The following is a 19536-nucleotide window of genomic DNA, read 5'->3' on the forward strand; positions in this document are numbered from 1 at the left end:
TGACACAGTATGACACACACCACAATGATCCTGAGACATTATACCACAATGCCCGTGATATAGTATACAACACACCGTAATGCCTGACACATTATGACACACACCGCAATGTCCGTGATACATTATGCCACACACCGTAATGCCCATTACACATTAAGTTCTACAGTAAGGCTTCTAATTACTTTTAAATCACCTGCTCGTTGCCAGGGGTTTCATGCTCTTGGTTCCATGCACGGTGCCAGGGGTTTTCATACTCAGGGTGTCATGCGCGTTGCCAGGGGTTTCATGCACTGGGTGTCATGCTCGTTGCCAGCGGTTTCATGCTCTTGGTTCCATGCACGGTGCCAGGGGTTTTCATGCTCAGGGTGTCATGCTCGTTGCCAGGGGTTTCATGCACTGGGTGTCATGCTCGTTGCCAGGGGTTTCATGCACTGGGTGTCATGCTCGTTGCCAGGGGTTTCATGCACTGGGTGTCATGCTCATTGCTAGGGGGTAGTGCTTGTTGCTAGCGCCGTGCTCCCAGTGCCACATATGCCCCCAGTGCCAAATATTCCCCCACAGTGCCAGGTATATGCCCCCAGTGCCAGGTACATGCACCCAGTGCCACATATACCCCCCCCCCCAGTGCCACATATGCCCCCTCAGTGCCTGCTCCCCCCAGTGCCACATATGCCCCCTCAGTGCCTGCTCCCCCCAGTGCCAGATATTCCCCCACAGTGCCAGGTATATGCCCCCAGTGCCAGATATTCCCCCACAGTGCCAGGTATATGCCCCCAGTGCCAGGTATATGCCCCCAGTGCCAGATATTCCCCACAGTGCCTGCTCCCCGCCCGCCCGCTCCTTTGTGTTTGGGGACACGGAGCGCACAGCGCGCGCCTCTCCAGTGTCCCTCCTGACTCTCCGGCCGGTCTAATAAAGGAAGTGCCGGTTCGTGAGCCAATCAGATCTCACGAACGGCACTTCCTTTATTAGACCGGCCGGAGAGCCAGGGAGGGACACAGGAGAGGCGTGCGCTGTGCGCTCCGTGTCCCTCCTTACAGCAGCGGAGGGAAGGAGACCGCAGATTGACATGCGGACGCTCGTCCGCATGTCAATCTGTGCAAAGTCAGTGGCGCCCCCGCAGCCCCTCGCCCCCAAGCCACCGCGAGGACTGCGGGGGCAGTAGTTACGCCACTGGGCTTGGGGCAGATAGGGACTGGGGAGAGAGGGGGTAGGGGTAGATAAAACATGGGGGTAGGGAGAGGGGGGAGAGGTTTGGTTAGATAGGGACTGGAGAGAGAGTGGGGTAGTAGGGGCAGATAGGGTCAGTGGAAAGAGAGATGCAGATTTTTTTTCAATATAGTCACCTCAGTGCGACACGGACACACACACTCCCTACAGACAGTGCACCCCCCCACCATATACTGCCTCTATATACACTGCACTCCCATCCTCTTCCATATACTGCACCTCCCACAACTGCCCCTATATACACACTGCACCCCCCATAACCCTCCATATAGTGCCCCTTATATACATGGCACCCCCTCCTCCATATACTGCTCCCACCATATACAGCATGCTCTGCACCCCTTCCTCCATATACTATGCTGCAACCCCAGGTTACATGCCACCCCGGGCTCAGCAACAAGTAGCAGTGGTAACCAGGGAACGGATGCAGGAACCACCAGACGGTCTCGCAGTACTCAGAGCGGAGGCTTTGGGGACACGTGTGGCTACTTACCAGTGGGGGGAGAAGGTGAATCAGTCTGGCAGGAAGAGGTGAGACCCTGTATCGGGTGAGCAGTGCGGTGACCGGGAGGCGGAGCAGTCGATAATGGGGCTGCAGATTATGCGGGTGAGGAGGAGGCAGATAATCGTCTCAGTTGCTTCATATGTACTGCGCGCCAACGGAGGAGCAGGGTCCTGTGCTTGCCCCTCCCACACCCTGGACAGGCCATGTCCAGACCCCTCCAGGCCAGCTGCTGGTGACTACTGGTGTCCTCTACCACCCAGACTGGCTGGGAGCTGTGCGGGGACTAGTGAGCTTACATGAGGAGAGAGGGCCCTGCTCGTGAATGCTTACTTTATAAAGGTTAGAGGCAGTTAGACAAGGGTGACAGAGATGGGGTAGACACTGAGCGTGGAACAGAGGGTTAGGATGAGATTTGGCTAGGTTTGATGAAGAAGTGGGTCTTGAGAGCCCATCTGAAGTTTTGTAGAGAGGTGGAGAGTCTGATGTGGAGAGGTAGAGAACTCCAGAGATAGGGAGCAGCACATGTAATATATTGGAGGTAGGAGTGGGAGTAAGTAATCAGCAGGCAGGAGAGGCGTGTATTTGTGGAGCATCACTTTGCCAGAAGTGATACCTGGCTCAGCCGCGCCCAACCAACAAGAACAGTGCAGCAGCCCAGGACGTATGCCGCTGTTCTTCCTGGTTTGGTGCAGCTGAGCCGGGTCGTCACTTCCGGCAATGCGCCTCATGCAGCATTCCATCGGCGGGGCAGCAGTGCAACACTTCCGGTGTTTGGGACACTTTATGATTTGTAAGATATCCTGTTGGTTTGTCCTGCCAGGAGCATGTTGGGTGGATGTTCATTTATGGAGTTCCATTTTTTTTTAGACGGATTAAGCACCAGGGAGGTCTGTGTATTGTGAGTGGATAACAGGGTTCTGTGCTCATGTGTTTCTTATGCTTAGCAGTACTGTATTGCTATATATATATATATATATATATATATATATATATATATATATATATATATATATATATATATATATTTCTCTGACGTCCTAGTGGATGCTGGGGACTCCGTAAGGACCATGGGGAATAGACGGCTCCGCAGGAGACTGGGCACACTAAAAGAAAGATTTGGTACTACCTGGTGTGCACTGGCTCCTCCCTCTAAGCCCCTCCTCCAGACCTCAGTTTGATTTCTGTGCCCGGCCGAGCTGGATGCACACTAGGGGCTCTCCTGAGCTCCTAGAAAGAAAGTATATATTAGGTTTTTTATTTTACAGTGAGACCTGCTGGCAACAGGCTCACTGCAACGAGGGACTAAGGGGAGAAGAAGCGAACCTACCTGCTTGCAGCTAGCTTGGGCTTCTTAGGCTACTGGACACCATTAGCTCCAGAGGGATCGACCGCAGGACCCGTCCTTGGTGTTCGTTCCCGGAGCCGCGCCGCTGTCCCCCTTACAGAGCCAGAAGCAAGAAGATGGTCCGGAAAATCGGCGGCAGAAGACTTCAGTCTTCACCAAGGTAGCGCACGGCACTGCAGCTGTGCGCCATTGCTCCTCATACACACTTCACACTCCGGTCACTGAGGGTGCAGGGCGCTGGGGGGGGGGCGCCCTGAGCAGCAATAATATCACCTTGGCTGGCAAAATAACCACAATATATAGCCCCAGAGGCTATATATGTGGTAATTACCCCTGCCAGAATACAGAAAAAAGCGGGAGAAAAGTCCGCCGAAAAAGGGGCGGAGCCATCTCCCTCAGCACACTGGCGCCATTTCTCCCTCACAGTTCCGCTGGAAGGAAGCTCCCTGACTCTCCCCTGCAGTCTACACTACAGAAAAGGGTAAAAAAGAGAGGGGGGGGCACAGATTTGAGGCGCAGTAAATATTATAGCAGCTATAGGGGACATAATTCAGTTAGTCCCTGCATTATATAGCGCTCTGGTGTGTGCTGGCATACTCTCTCTCTGTCTCCCCAAAGGGCTTTTGTGGGGTCCTGTCTCCTTTAAGAGCATTCCCTGTGTGTGTGTGCGGTGTGTCGGTACGGCTGTGTCGACATGTTTGATGAGGAGACTTATGTGGAGGCGGAGCAGATGCCTATAAATGTGATGTCACCCCCTGCGGGGCAGACACCTGAGTGGATGGACTTATGGAAGGAATTACGTGCAAGTGTCGACTCCTTACATAAAAAAATTTGACGACATGCCAAATGCGGGTCAGCCGGCTTCTCAGCTCGTGCCTGCCCAGGCAATTCAAAGGTCATCAGGGGCTCTAAAACGCCCACTACCTCAGATGGCAGACACAGATGTCGACACGGATACTGATACCAGTGTCGACGACGATGAGTCAAATTTAATGTCCACAAGGGCCATTCGTGGCACGATTGAGGCAATTAAAGAGGTTTTACACCTTTCTGATATAAACCCAGGTACCTCAAAAAAGGGTATTATGTTTGGGGAGAAAAAACTACCAATAGTTTTTCCCCCATCTGAAGAATTAAATGAAGTGTGTGAAGAAGCGTGGGCTTTCCCTGATAAGAAATTGGTGATTTCAAAAAAATTACTAATGGCGTTCCCTTTCTCGCCAGAGGATAGGTCACGTTGGGAAACTCCCCCTAGGGTGGATAAAGCGCTCACACGTTTGTCTAAAAAGGTGGCACTACCGTCTCCGGATACGGCCGCCCTAAAGGAACCTGCTGATAGAAAGCAGGAGGCTATCCTAAAGTCTATATATACACACACTGGTGTTATACTGAGACCAGCTATTGCTTCAGCGTGGATGTGCAGTGCTGCTGCTGCTTGGTCAGATTCCCTGTCAGAAAATATTGACACCCTGGACAGGGACACTATATTGCTAACCGTAGAGCATATAAAAGACTCAGTCTTGTACATGAGAGATGCACAGAGGGAGATCTGCCGGCTGGCATCTAGAATAAGTGCATTGTCCATTTCTGCTAGGAGAGGTTTATGGACTCGGCAGTGGACAGGGGATGCAGATTCTAAAAGGCACATGGAAGTTTTGCCTTATAAGGGTGAGGAGTTATTCGGGGATGGTCTCTCAGACCTTGTTTCCACAGCAACAGCTGGGAAGTCAGCATTTTTACCCCATGTCCCTTCACAGCCTAAGAAAGCGCCGTACTATCAGGTGCAGTCCTTTCGACCCCAGAAAAACAGGCGGGGAAAAGGCGGGTCCTTTCTGTCTAGAGGCAGAGGAAGGGGAAAAAAGCTGCACCACGCAGCAGGTTCCCAGGAACAAAAGTCCTCCCCTGCTTCTTCCAAATCCGCCGCATGACGGTGGGGCTCCACAGGCGGAGCCAGGTACGGTGGGGGGCCGCCTCAAAAATGTCAGCGATCAGTGGGTTCGCTCACGGGTGGATCCCTGGATCCTTCAAGTAGTATCTCAGGGGCACAAGCTGGAATTCGAGGCGACTCCCCCCCGCCGTTTCCTCAAATCGGCCTTACCGACAATTCCCTCGAGCAGGGAGGCTGTACTAGAGGCAATTCACAAGCTGTATTCCCAGCAGGTGATAGTCAAAAAGTACCCCTACTTTAACAAGGACGGGGTTACTATTCCACACTGTTTGTGGTACCGAAACCGGACGGTTCGGTGAGACCCATTTTAAATTTGAAATCCTTGAACACATACATAAAAAAAATCAAAGTTCAAGATGGAATCGCTCAGGGCGGTTATTGCAAGCCTGGACGAGGGAGATTACATGGTATCCCTGGACATCAAGGATGCTTACCTGCATGTCCCAATTTACCTTCCTCACCAGGAGTACCTCAGATTTGTGGTACAGGATTGCCATTACCAATTCCAGACACTACCGTTTGGACTGTCCACGGCACCGAGGGTGTTTACCAAGGTAATGGCAGAAATGATGATACTCCTTCGAAAAAAGGGAGTTTTAATTATCCCGTACTTGGACGATCTCCTAATAAAGGCGAGGTCCAGGGAGCAGTTACTGGTCGGAGTAGCACTATCTCGGGAAGTGCTACAACAGCATGGCTGGATTCTAAACATTCCAAAGTCACAACTGGTTCCTTCCACACGCTTACTGTTCCTGGGGATGATTCTGGACACAGAACAGAAAAAAGTGTTTCTCCCGCAGGAGAAAGCCAAGGAGCTGTCTTCTCTAGTCATAGACCTCCTAAAACCAAAACGGGTATCGGTGCATCACTGCACACGAGTCCTGGGAAAAATGGTGGCTTCGTACGAAGCAATTCTATTCGGCAGGTTCCATGCAAGGACCTTCCAGTGGGACCTCTTGGACAAGTGGTCGGGATCGCATCTTCAGATGCATCAACTGATAACCCTGTCTCCAAAGACCAGGGTGTCTCTACTGTGGTGGCTGCAGAGTGCTCATCTTCTAGTGGGCCGCAGATTCGGCATACAGGACTGGGTCCTGGTGACCACGGATGCCAGCCTTCGGGGCTGGGGCGCAGTCACACAGGGAAGAAATTTCCAGGGACTTTGGTCAAGTCAGGAGTCGTCCCTACACATAAACATTCTGGAGCTGAGGGCCATTTACAATGCCCTAAGTCAGGCAAGCACCCTGCTTCAAAACCAGCCGATTCTGATTCAATCAGACAACATCACGGCAGTCGCCCATGTAAACCGACAGGGCGGCACAAGAAGCAGGGTGGCCATGGCAGAAGCCACAAGGATTCTCCGATGGGCGGAAAATCACGTACTAGCACTGTCAGCAGTGTTCATTCCGGGAGTGGACAACTGGGAAGCAGACTTCCTCAGCAGACACGACCTACACCCGGGAGAGTGGGGACTTCATCCAGAAGTCTTCCTACTGTTGGTAAACCGCTGGGAAAGGCCACAGGTGGACATGATGGCGTCCCGCCTCAACAAGAAGCTAAAGAGATATTGCGCCAGGTCAAGGGACCCTCAGGCGATAGCTGTGGACGCTCTAGTGACACCGCGGTTGTACCAGTCGGTCTATGTGTTCCCTCCTCTGCCCCTCATACCAAAGGTACTGAGAATAATAAGAAGGCGAGGAGTAAGAACGATACTCGTGGTTCCGGATTGGCCAAGAAGAGCTTGGTACCCGGAACTTCAAGAAATGTTATCAGAGGACCCATGGCCTCTACCGCTCAGACAGGATCTGCTACAGCAGGGGCCCTGTCTGTTCCAAGACTTATCGCGGCTGCGTTTGACGGCATGGCGGTTGAATTCCAGATCCTAAAGGAAAAGGGCATTCCGGAGGAAGTCATTCCTACGCTGATAAAAGCCAGGAAAGAAGTAACCGCAAACCATTATCACCGCATTTGGCGAAAATATGTTGCGTGGTGTGAGGCCAGGAAGGCCCCTACAGAGGAATTTCAGCTGGGTCGTTTTCTGCACTTCCTACAGTCAGGAGTGACTATGGGCCTAAAATTGGGTTCCATTAAGGTCCAGATTTCGGCTCTGTCGATTTTCTTCCAGAAAGAACTGGCTTCACTACCTGAAGTTCAGACTTTTGTAAAGGGAGTGCTTCATATTCAGCACCCTTTTGTGCCTCCTGTGGCACCTTGGGATCTCAATGTGGTGTTGAGTTTCCTAAAATCACATTGGTTTAAACCACTTAAAACCGTGGATTTCAAATATCTCACGTGGAAAGTGGTCATGTTATTGGCCTTGGCTTCGGCCAGGCGTGTGTCAGAATTGGCGGCTTTGTCATGTAAAAGCCCTTATCTGATTTTCCATATGGATAGGGCAGAAATGGGGACTCGTCCCCAATTTCTCCCTAAGGTGGTATCAGCTTTTCACTTGAACCAACCTATTGTGGTGCCTGCGGCTACTAAGGACTTGGAGGATTCCAAGTTACTGGACGTAGTCAGGGCCTTGAAAATTTATGTTTCCAGGACGGCTGGAGTCAGGAAAACTGACTCGCTTTTTATCCTGTATGCACCCAACAAAATAGGTGCTCCTGCTTCTAAGCAGACTATTGCTCGCTGGATTTGTAGCACAATTCAGCTGGCGCATTCTGCGGCTGGATTGCCGCATCCTAAATCAGTAAAAGCCCATTCCACGAGGAAGGTGGGCTCATCTTGGGCGGCTGCCCGAGGGGTCTCGGCTTTACAACTTTGCCGAGCTGCTACTTGGTCAGGGGCAAACACGTTTGCTAAATTCTACAAATTTGATACCCTGGCTGAGGAGGACCTTGAGTTCTCTCATTCGGTGCTGTAGAGTCATCCGCACTCTCCCGCCCGTTTGGGAGCTTTGGTATAATCCCCATGGTCCTTACGGAGTCCCCAGCATCCACTAGGACGTCAGAGTAAATAAGAATTTACTCACCGGTAATTCTATTTCTCGTAGTCCGTAGTGGATGCTGGGTGCCCATCCCAAGTGCGGAATTGTCTGCAATACTTGTATATAGTTATTGCCTAACTAAAGGGTTATTGTTGAGCCATCTGTTGAGAGGCTCAGTTGTATTTCATACTGTTAACTGGGTTAAATATCACGAGTTATACGGTGTGATTGGTGTGGCTGGTATGAGTCTTACCCGGGATTCAAAATCCTTCCTTATTGTGTCAGCTCTTCCGGGCACAGTATCCTAACTGAGGTCTGGAGGAGGGGCATAGAGGGAGGAGCCAGTGCACACCAGGTAGTACCATATTTTTCTTTTAGTGTGCCCAGTCTCCTGCGGAGCCGTCTATTCCCCATGGTCCTTACGGAGTCCCCAGCATCCACTACGGACTACGAGAAATAGAATTACCGGTGAGTAAATTCTTATTATATATATATATATATATATATATACACACACACACACACACACACACACACACACACACACACTGCTCAAAAAAAATGCTATGGACTGGAGACCACCCGCCACCTCATCAGGAGCATGCCCAGGCGTTGTAGAGAGGTCATACAGGCACGTGGAGGCCACACACACTACTGAGCCTCATTTTGACTTGTTTTAAGGACATTACATCAAAGTTGGATCAGCCTGTAGTGTGTTTTTCCACTTTAATTTTGAGTGTGACTCCAAATCCAGACCTCCATGGGTTAATACATTTGATTTCTATTGATAATTTTTGTGTGATTTTGATGTCAGCACATTCAACTATGTAAAGAACAAAGGCCCTCATTCCGAGTTGTTCGTTTGCTAGCTGCTTTTAGCAGCATTGCACACGCTAAGCCGCCGCCTACTGGGAGTGAATCTTAGCTTAGCAGGATTGCGAACGAAAGATTCGCATAATTGCGAATAGAAATTTCTTTGCAGTTTCTGAGTAGCTCGGGACTTACTCTGCCACTGCGATCAGATCAGTCAGTTTCGTTCCTGGTTTGACGTTACAAACACACCCAGCGTTCGCCCAGACACTCCCCCGTTTCTCCAGCCACTCCCGCATTTTTCCCAGAAACTGCAGCGTTTTTCCGCACACACCCATAAAACGGGCAGTTTCCGCCCAGAAACACCCACTTCCTGTCAATCACACTCCGATCACCAGAACGATGAAAAATTCTCGTTATGCCGTGAGTAAAATACCTAACTTTTTAGCAAATTTACTTGGCGCAGATGCACTGCGAACATTGCTCATGCGCAGTAAGCGACTAATCGCAATATAGAGAAATCGGCAACGAGCGAACAACTCGGAATGACCACCAAAGTATTTAATAAGAATATTTCATTCATTCAGATCTAGGATGTGTTATTTTTAATGTTCCCTTTATTTTTTTGAGCAGTATATATATATATATATATATATATTGTCCTGTTACTGGCAGTGTATTTAAGCAGTACATGAGGAAGGTGTCTTTACACCGAAACTATATTGTCGACTGATGGAAGGTGTGTTTATATTTAGCCCAGATTGTTGACTGCAAATTATTTGAGATGATCTATACGCCATGTTTAACTGTTTTTTATAACGTTTTTATGGTGCCTCACTGGTGAATTAAAGTCTTTTTTGTATTCATTGAAGTGGTGTGCTGGTCATCCATGTTTGTAGAACCCCCGATGGCGTCTTGTATTTGTGATGTTTCTATAATTACTATATGACCATCACCGAGATATAACATCTACAAACGTGTGTGCGCGGCTCCCGCAAGCTATATTAGTTATATTAGTTAGTTATACTGTATGTTAGTGATATCAGGATTTTGGTACTTACTGATAAATCCCTTTCTCCGATTCCACAAATATTAGTTAGTCATATGCTTGGGTGCAAAAATCATTACCCATGCTCATGTTATTGTGGCAGGTGATGAAAGGGGGGGGGGAAGTAGCCCTGTGTGTGCAGTACTCTCTACCATTAAGTGCGGACAAATAGCTTCTAAATGCCGCAGTATCCTGACACCATGCTATCATTGGTACCAAGCTCCCTTTTTTCCTGTCAGTTCGGACTGTTACCGCTTTAGAACAAAGTCTTTCAACCTTGCAGTTGGCTACCTTGGACCAGAAGAGCCATTCAGATCATGGGGGTAATTCAGACCTGATCGCTGTTGTGCGTTTTCGCACAGCGGGCGGTCAGGCACAAACTGCGTATGCACCGCAATGCGCAGGCACGTCGCATGGGTACAAAGCGGATCACCGCTCAGCAGTAAGTTTGTGTGACAGATCCGTTCGCACAAGCGATGGCAAGGAGATTGACAGGAAGAAGGCGTTTGTGGGTGTTAACTGACCGTTTTCAGGGAGTGTCTGGAAAAACGCAGGCGTGTCCATGCGTTAACAGGGAGGGTTCCTGACGTCAATTTCGGTGCCGGACAGGCTGATGTGATCGCAGCGGCTGTGTAAGTTCTGGCCTGCTCAGAGACTGCACAAAAATAAGATTTTACTTACCGATAAATCTATTTCTCGTAGTCCGTAGTGGATGCTGGGGACTCCGTCAGGACCATGGGGATTAGCGGCTCCGCAGGAGACAGGGCACAAAAATAAAGCTTTAGGATCAGGTGGTGTGCACTGGCTCCTCCCCCTATGACCCTCCTCCAAGCCTCAGTTAGGATACTGTGCCCGGACGAGCGTACACAATAAGGAAGGATTTTGAATCCCGGGTAAGACTCATACCAGCCACACCAATCACACCGTACAACTTGTGATCTGAACCCAGTTAACAGTATGACAACGTAGGAGCCTCTGAACAGACGGCTCACAACAAGAACAACCCGATTTTTTTGTAACAATAACTATGTACAAGTATTGCAGACAATCCGCACTTGGGATGGGCGCCCAGCATCCACTACGGACTACGAGAAATAGATTTATCGGTAAGTAAAATCTTATTTTCTCTAACGTCCTAGTGGATGCTGGGGACTCCGTCAGGACCATGGGGATTATACCAAAGCTCCCAAACGGGCGGGGGAGTGCGGATGACTCTGCAGCACCGAATGAGAGAACTCCAGGTCCTCTTTAGCCAGGGTATCAAATTTGTAAAATTTTACAAACGTGTTCTCCCCCGACCACGTAGCTGCTCGGCAGAGTTGTAATGCCGAGACCCCTCGGGCAGCCGCCCAGGATGAGCCCACCTTCCTTGTGGAATGGGCCTTGACAGATTTAGGCTGTGGCAGGCCTGCCACAGAATGTGCAAGTTGAATTGTGCTACAAATCCAACGAGCAATCGTCTGCTTAGAAGCAGGAGCACCCAGCTTGTTGGGTGCATACAGTATAAACAGCGAGTCAGATTTTCTGACTCCAGCCGTCCTTGAAATATATATTTTCAATGCCCTGACAACGTCCAGCAACTTGGAATCCTCCAAATCGCTAGTAGCCGCAGGCACCACAATAGGCTGGTTCAGGTGAAACGCTGACACCACCTTAGGCAGAAAATGAGGACGCGTCCTCAGTTCTGCCCTGTCGGAATGGAAAATCAGATATGGGCTTTTATACGATAAAGCCGCCAATTCTGACACTCTCCTGGCTGAAGCCAGGGCCAGTAGCATGGTTACTTTCCATGTAAGATATTTCAAATCCGCCGATTTGAGTGGCTCAAACCAATGGGATTTGAGAAAATCCAAAACTACATTAAGGTCCCACAGAGCCACTGGGGGCACAATCGGGGGCTGTATATGTAGTACTCCTTTTACAAAAGTCTGGACTTCAGGAACTGAAGCCAATTCTTTCTGGAAGAAAATCGACAGGGCCGAAATTTGAACCTTAATGGACCCCAACTTGAGGCCCATAGACAATCCTGTTTGCAGGAAATGTAGGAATTGACCCAAGTGAAATTCCTCCGTGGGGGCCTTCCTGGCCTCGCACCACGCAACATATTTTCTCCAAATGCGGTGATAATGTTGTGCAGTCACCTCCTTCCTGGCTTTAACCAGTGTAGGGATGACCTCTTCCGGAATGCCTTTTTCCTTTAGAATTCGGCGTTCAACCGCCACGCCGTCAAACGCAGCCGCGGTAAGTCTTGGAATAGACACGGTCCCTGCTGAATCAGGTCCCGTCTTAGAGGTAGAGGCCACGGATTTTCCGTGAGCATCTCCTGAAGTTCCGGGTACCAAGTTCTTCTTGGCCAATCCGGAGCCACGAGTATCGTTCTTACTCCCCTTCGCCGTATAATTCTCAGTACTTTGGGTATGAGAGGCAGAGGAGGAAACACATACACTGACTGGAACACCCACGGTGTTACCAGAGCGTCCACAGCTATTGCCTGAGGGTCTCTTGACCTGGCGCAATACCTGTCCAGTTTTTTGTTGAGGCGAGACGCCATCATATCCACCTTTGGTTTTTCCCAACGGTTCACAATCATGTGGAAGACTTCTGGATGAAGTCCCCACTCTCCCGGGTGTAGATCGTGTCTGCTGAGGAAGTCTGCTTCCCAGTTGTCCACTCCCGGAATGAACACTGCTGACAGTGCTATCACATGATCTTCCGCCCAGCGAAGAATCCTTGCAGCTTCTGCCATTGCTCTCCTGCTTCCTGTGCCGCCCTGTCTGTTTACGTGGGCGACTGCCGTGATGTTGTCCGACTGGATCAACACCGGCCGACCCTGAAGCAGGGGTTTTGCCAGGCTTAGAGCATTGTAAATCGCTCTTAGCTCCAGTATATTTATGTGAAGAGACATCTCCAGGCTTGACCATACTCCCTGGAAGTTTCTTCCCTGTGTGACCGCTCCCCAGCCTCTCAGACTGGCATCCGTGGTCACCAGGACCCAGTCCTGTATGCCGAATCTGCGTCCTTCTAACAGATGAGCACTCTGTAACCACCACAGAAGAGACACCCTTGTTCGTGGCGATAAGGTTATCCGCTGATGCATCTGCAGATGCGATCCGGACCATTTGTCCAGCAGATCCCACTGAAAAGTTCGTGCGTGGAATCTGCCGAATGGGATTGCTTCGTAAGAAGCCACCATCTTTCCCAGGACTCTTGTGCATTGATGCACAGACACTTTTCCTGGTTTTAGGAGGTTCCCGACAAGTTCGGATAACTCCCTGGCTTTCTCCTCCGGAAGAAACACCTTTTTCTGAACCGTGTCCAGAATCATTCCCAGGAACAGCAGACGTGTTGTCGGGGTCAACTGAGATTTTGGGAAATTCAGAATCCACCCGTGTTGTTGCAGCACTACTTGGGTTAGTGCTACTCCGTCCTCCAGCTGTTCTCTGGACCTTGCCCTTATCAGGAGATCGTCCAAGTAAGGGATAATTAATACGCCTTTTCTTCGTAGAAGAAACATCATTTCGGCCATTACCTTGGTAAAGACCCGAGGTGCCGTGGACAATCCAAACGGCAGCGTCTGAAACTGATAATGACAGTTTTGCACCACGAACCTGAGGTACCCTTGATGTGAAGGGCAAATTGGGACATGCAGGTAAGCATCCTTGATGTCCAGGGACACCATAAAGTCCCCTTCTTGCAGATTCGCTATCACTGCTCTGAGTGACTCCATCTTGAACTTGAATTTTTGTATGTACAGGTTCAAAGATTTCAGATTTAGAATAGGTCTTACCGAGCCGTCCGGCTTCGGTACCACAATTAGTGTGGAATAATACCCCTTTCCCTGTTGTAGGAGGGGTACCTTGACTATCACCTGCTGAGAATACAGCTTGTGAATGGCTTCCAATACCGTCGCCCTGTCTGAGGGAGACGTTGGCAGAGCAGACTTTAGGAACCGGCGAGGGGGAGACTTCTCGAATTCCAACCTGTAACCCTGAGATATTATCTGCAGGATCCAGGGGTCCACCTGTGAGCAAGCCCACTGCTCGCTGAAATTCTTGAGTCGACCCCCCACCGTTTCTGAGTCCGCTTGTAAAGTCCCAGCGTCATGCTGAGGGCTTTGCAGAACCCGCGGAGGGCTTCTGTTCCTGGGAAGGAGCTGCTTGCTGCCCTCTCTTACCCTTTCCTCTGCCTCAGGGCAGATATGACTGTCCTTTTGCCCGCTTGTTCTTATAGGACCGAAAGGACTGCGGCTGAAAAGACGGTGTCTTTTTCTGTTGGGAGGGGGTCTGAGGTAAAAAGGTGGATTTCCCGGCCGTTGCCGTGGCCACCAGATCCGATAGACCGACGCCAAATAATTCCTCCCCTTTATACGGCAATACTTCCATATGCCGTTTGGAATCCGCATCACCTGACCACTGTCGTGTCCATAAACTTCTTCTGGCAGATATGGACATCGCACTTACTCTCGATGCCAGAGTGCAAATATCCCTCTGAGCATCTCGCATATAAAGAAAAGCATCCTTTAATTGCTCTAAAGTCTGTAAAATACTGTCCCTATCCAGGGTATCAATATTTTCAGTCAGGGAATCCGACCAGACCACCCCAGCACTGCACATCCAGGCTGAGGCGATGGCTGGTCGCAGTATAACACCAGTATGTGTGTATATACTTTTTAGGGTAGTTTCCAGCCTCCTATCAGCTGGATCCTTGAGGGCGGCCGTATCAGGGGACGGTAACGCCACTTGTTTTGATAAGCGTGTGAGCGCCTTATCCACCCTAGGGGGTGTTTCCCAGCGCGCCCTAACCTCTGGCGGGAAAGGGTATAATGCCAATAACTTTTTTGAAATTAGCCCTTTTCTATCTGGGTTAACCCACGCTTCATCACATACATCATTCAATTCCTCTGATTCAGGAAAAACTACAGGTAGTTTTTTCACCCCCCACATAATACCCCTTTTTGTGGTACTTGTAGTATCAGAGATATGCAAAGTCTCCTTCATTGCCGTGATCATATAACGTGTGGCCCTACTGGAAAATACGTTTGTTTCTTCACCGTCGACACTAGATTCAGTGTCCGTGTCTGGGTCTGTATCGACCGACTGAGGTAAAGGGCGTTTTACAGCCCCTGACGGTGTCTGAGACGCCTGGGCAGGTACCAACTGGTTTGACGGCCGTCTCATGTCGTCAACTGATTTTTGTAATGTGCTGACATTATCACGTAATTCCATAAACAAAGCCATCCATTCCGGTGTCGACTCCCTAGGGGGTGACATCACCATTACCGGCAATTGCTCCGCCTCCACACCAATATCGTCCTCATACATGTCGACACACACGTACCGACACACAGCAGACACACCGGGAATGCTCTATAGAAGACAGGACCCCACTAGCCCTTTGGGGAGACAGAGGGAGAGTTTGCCAGCACACACCCAAGCGCTATAATATATATGGGAACAACCCTATATAAGTGTTGTATCCTTATAGCAGCTTAAATATATTTATATCGCCAAAAAAGTGCCCCCCCTCTCTGTTTTACCCTGTTTCTGTAGTGCAGTGCAGGGGAGAGTCCTGGGAGCCTTCCTCACAGCGGAGCTGAGCAGGAAAATGGCGCTGTGTGCTGAGGAGAATAAGCCCCGCCCCCTATTTCGGCGGGCTCTTCTCCGGAATCTGTGAGATCTGGCAGGGGTTAAATACATCCATATAGCCTCAAAGGGCTATATGTGATGTATTTTTAGCCATAAAAAGGTATAATACATTGCTGCCCAGGGCGCCCCCCCAACGCCCTGCACCCTCCGTGACCGCTGTGTGAAGTGTGCTGACAACAATGGCGCACAGCTGCAGTGCTGTGCGCTACCTCAGGAAGACTGAAAAGTCTTCTGCCGCCTGCTTCTGGACCTCTTCCATCTTCGGCATCTGTAAGGGGGGTCGGCGGCGCGGCTCCGGGACGAACCCCAGGGTGAGACCTGTGTTCCGACTTCCTCTGGAGCTAATGGTGTCCAGTAGCCTAAGAAGCCAATCCATCCTGCACGCAGGTGAGTTCACTTCTCTCCCCTAAGTCCCTCGATGCAGTGAGCCTGTTGCCAGCAGGACTCACTGAAAATAAAAAACCTAAAAAACTTTTTCTAAGCAGCTCTTTAGGAGAGCCACCTAGATTGCACCCTGCTCGGACGGGCACAAAAACCTAACTGAGGCTTGGAGGAGGGTCATAGGGGGAGGAGCCAGTGCACACCACCTGATCCTAAAGCTTTATTTTTGTGCCCTGTCTCCTGCGGAGCCGCTAATCCCCATGGTCCTGACGGAGTCCCCAGCATCCACTAGGACGTTAGAGAAATCTGTTTGTACAGCTCTGCTACACATGCGTTCGCACACTTGCACAGCTAAAATACACTCCCCCTGTAGGCGGTGACTATCTAATCGCAGCAGTGCAAAAATGGCTTGCTAGCGATCAGGTCTGAAATAGGCCCCATATGTCCAAAAAGGTGGAAGAGACACAGCACTAATGTGAGGAAGGTGTTACTGTTACAAAACGAGGGACTCGCTTCTCCCCAACACAGTGCACTAACTGATTTTGCACACATAAATGGATGGCAGCGTTAGGAGGGAAGCCTTTGCAGCCTAAGATCTCGCTCCGAGGTTGGTTACTAAGAGATCAATATAGTGATGTACTTGTTCATCTTGTTTGATCTGCATCATGTGTTGTGGTGCAACTGTGTAAATGACCGCTTAATGTTGGTGCTCTTTAGCTAATAATCTTCAGTATTTCTTTATCCAGATATTAGCCTAGGTCTGAAGAAACGTTTGCATGTTGATGATACTGCGGGAGGGTCACAGGCTGAGGTTAGCTCAGGTAGTGCTGATCTAGTGCTGGAGTCCGTTCATTTACACAACAGTCTTCCAATTACACAGAATATATAACCTGTGGGTGCTCCTTATTGTGTCAGTTACAGCTCTTACAGGATTGCCTGAGCGACCACTGCAGCCTGACAACTTGCAGTAAAAAGGAGCATGGCCCTCCTTGCAGATCACTCTATAACCATCTCCTTGTGTGATTTCATCTAGAAGTCAGAATACATTTGGATTGAGCCACCCACAGGCTATTCGGTTGCGTCAACTCTCGCACTCCAGCATTCAGCACATCACCTGCATCCAGTACCCAGTATGTGGGAACATGCTCACATCAGGCAAATATCTGAATTTAAAAAAAACCTGAAGTTTATTAAACACTAATCTACACCAATAAAGCTATTTCAGGAACAAATTACTCAATGAACATATTGAATTACAATTTAAATAGCAGAAACTGTTAAATGGAGGGGCATGAGTGGAGCTACTGATGAAAGCGGTGGGCCTGGGTGGCTTATCCTTTATTTGAACATGCTAGGTACTCACTTCAGCTTGAACATGGGACTACCTGGCGAATATAAAAAGGGTAAGTAGTATGCGGACCCAGGGCAGCCATCAGAAATTGTGGGGCCCAGGACTAACAATATAGACAGAGTTCCTCCCTCCCCAAAAAAATAAATTCTGCTGCAATGCTCCACCCCTATGTGATGTCATACAATGTGACGTGTGTTGCGGACCTACAGGAAAGGTTTACAGAGAACCGACGCGCGGATAAGGCTTGTTTTAAGAAGTCCTCATTGCACATTAGCCTGCTGTTGATTCACAGACTGGTGCAGCTCTACAGGCATTGGCGGAAGAAGCCAGGGGTGGGCCCCCCTCTCTGTAAGGGCCCGGGACACCAGACTCCACAGTCCCCCCGATGGTGTCCTGTGCTGACCACTTTCCATTTAATGTGGGGCACAGCCATGGCAAGGCACGTTTAACCTCTTTTTCTCATTACTACAGCCTTTTTACCGATATTGCTATATGATTTGATTTTGCACCATTTATAAAATTAATCTAGAAGCAAACGTAATACTGCTAACATAATACTATATGATATAGCAGAAGACTGACAGCAAAAGAAATAGAAAGGCTGTTCTAGAGTAACTCACTGCGAGGAAGTACACTGGGCCACTGCTACTTTCAGCTTATGGCAGTCCTGTTGCCACGTTCCTGGTTTGTTGGTTACACACTGGCCATACGCTTCCAGCTCACTGCGGCAATATTTAGCTGTAACCTCCAGGGCAGCCTCCCTGCAAGGCAAGAGGAAACATGAAGGTTCTGTCCAGCAGTGAATATAATGATGAAGAAAAAATAAGAATTTACTTACCGATAATTCTATTTCTCGGAGTCCGTAGTGGATGCTGGGGTTCCTGAAAGGACCATGGGGGATAGCGGCTCCGCAGGAGACAGGGCTCAAAAAGTAAAGCTTTAGGATCAGGTGGTGTGCACTGGCTCCTCCCCCTATGACCCTCCTCCAAGCCTCAGTTAGGATACTGTGCCCGGACGAGCGTACACAATAAGGAAGGATTTTGAATCCCGGGTAAGACTCATACCAGCCACACCAATCACACTGTACAACCTGTGATCTGAACCCAGTTAACAGTATGATAACAGCGGAGCCTCTGAAAAGATGGCTCACAACAATAATAACCCGATTTTTGTAACTATGTACAAGTAATGCAGATAATCCGCACTTGGGATGGGCGCCCAGCATCCACTACGGACTCCGAGAAATAGAATTATCGGTAAGTAAATTCTTATTTTCTCTATCGTCCTAGTGGATGCTGGGGTTCCTGAAAGGACCATGGGGATTATACCAAAGCTCCCAAACGGGCGGGAGAGTGCGGATGACTCTGCAGCACCGAATGAGAGAACTCCAGGTCCTCCTTAGCCAGGGTATCAAATTTGTAGGATTTTACAAACGTGTTTGCCCCTGACTAAATAGCCGCTCGGCAAAGTTGTAAAGCCGAGACCCCTCGGGCAGCCGCCCAAGATGAGCCCACCTTCCTTGTGGAATGGGCATTTACATATTTTGGCTGTGGCAGGCCTGCCACAGAATGTGCAAGCTGAATTGTATTACACATCCAACTAGCAATAGTCTGCTTAGAAGCAAGAGCACCCAGTTTGTTGGGTGCATACAGGATAACAGCAAGTCAGTTTTCCTGACTCCAGCCGTCCTGGAACCTATACTTTCAGGGCCCTGACAACATCCAGCAACTTGGAGTCCTCCAAGTCCCTAGTAGGCGCAAGGCACCACAATAAGCTGGTTCAGGTGAAACACTGACACCACCTTAGGGAGAGAACTGGGGACGAGTCCGCAGCTCTGCCCTGTCCGTGATTTGAGGAATCCCAGAACTACGTTGAGATCCCACAGTGCCACTGGAGGCACAAAAGGGGGTTGTATATGCAATACTCCCTTGACAAACTTCTGGACTTCAGGAACTGAAGCCAATTCTTTTTGGAAGAAAATCGACAGGGCCGAAATTTGAACCTTAATGGGCCCCAATTTGAGGCCCATAGACACTCCTGTTTGCTGGAAATGCAGGAATCGACCGAGTTGAAATTTCTTCGTGGGGCCTTCCTGGCCTCACACCACGCAACATATTTTCGCCACATGTGGTGATAATGTTGTGCGGTCACCTCCTTCCTGGCTTTGACCAGGGTAGGAATGACCTCTTCCGGAATGCCTTTTTCCCCTAGGATCCGGCGTTCCACCGCCATGCCGTCAAACGCAGCTGCGGTAAGTCTTGGAACAGACATGGTACTTGCTGAAGCAAGTCCCTTCTTAGCGGCAGAGGCCATAAGTCCTCTGTGAGCATCTCTTGAAGTT

General features: G+C 49.6%; 1 protein-coding gene across 5 annotated transcripts in view; it reads right to left on the reverse strand.

Moving 5' to 3' along the window:
• The window catches only part of CHCHD5 (coiled-coil-helix-coiled-coil-helix domain containing 5), a 96827-nt gene that overhangs the window by 30347 nt on the left and 46944 nt on the right, over positions 1-19536 (reverse strand). For all 5 annotated transcript variants that reach the window (XM_063931517.1, XM_063931516.1, XM_063931519.1 and 2 more), the window contains exon 3: positions 17816-17956. In XM_063931517.1, coding sequence (XP_063787587.1) covers positions 17816-17956 — 141 coding nt within the window. The remainder of the gene's footprint in view (positions 1-17815; positions 17957-19536) is intronic.

Source organism: Pseudophryne corroboree, chromosome 6 (assembly GCF_028390025.1).
Source record: "Pseudophryne corroboree isolate aPseCor3 chromosome 6, aPseCor3.hap2, whole genome shotgun sequence".
NCBI lineage: Eukaryota > Metazoa > Chordata > Amphibia > Anura > Myobatrachidae > Pseudophryne > Pseudophryne corroboree.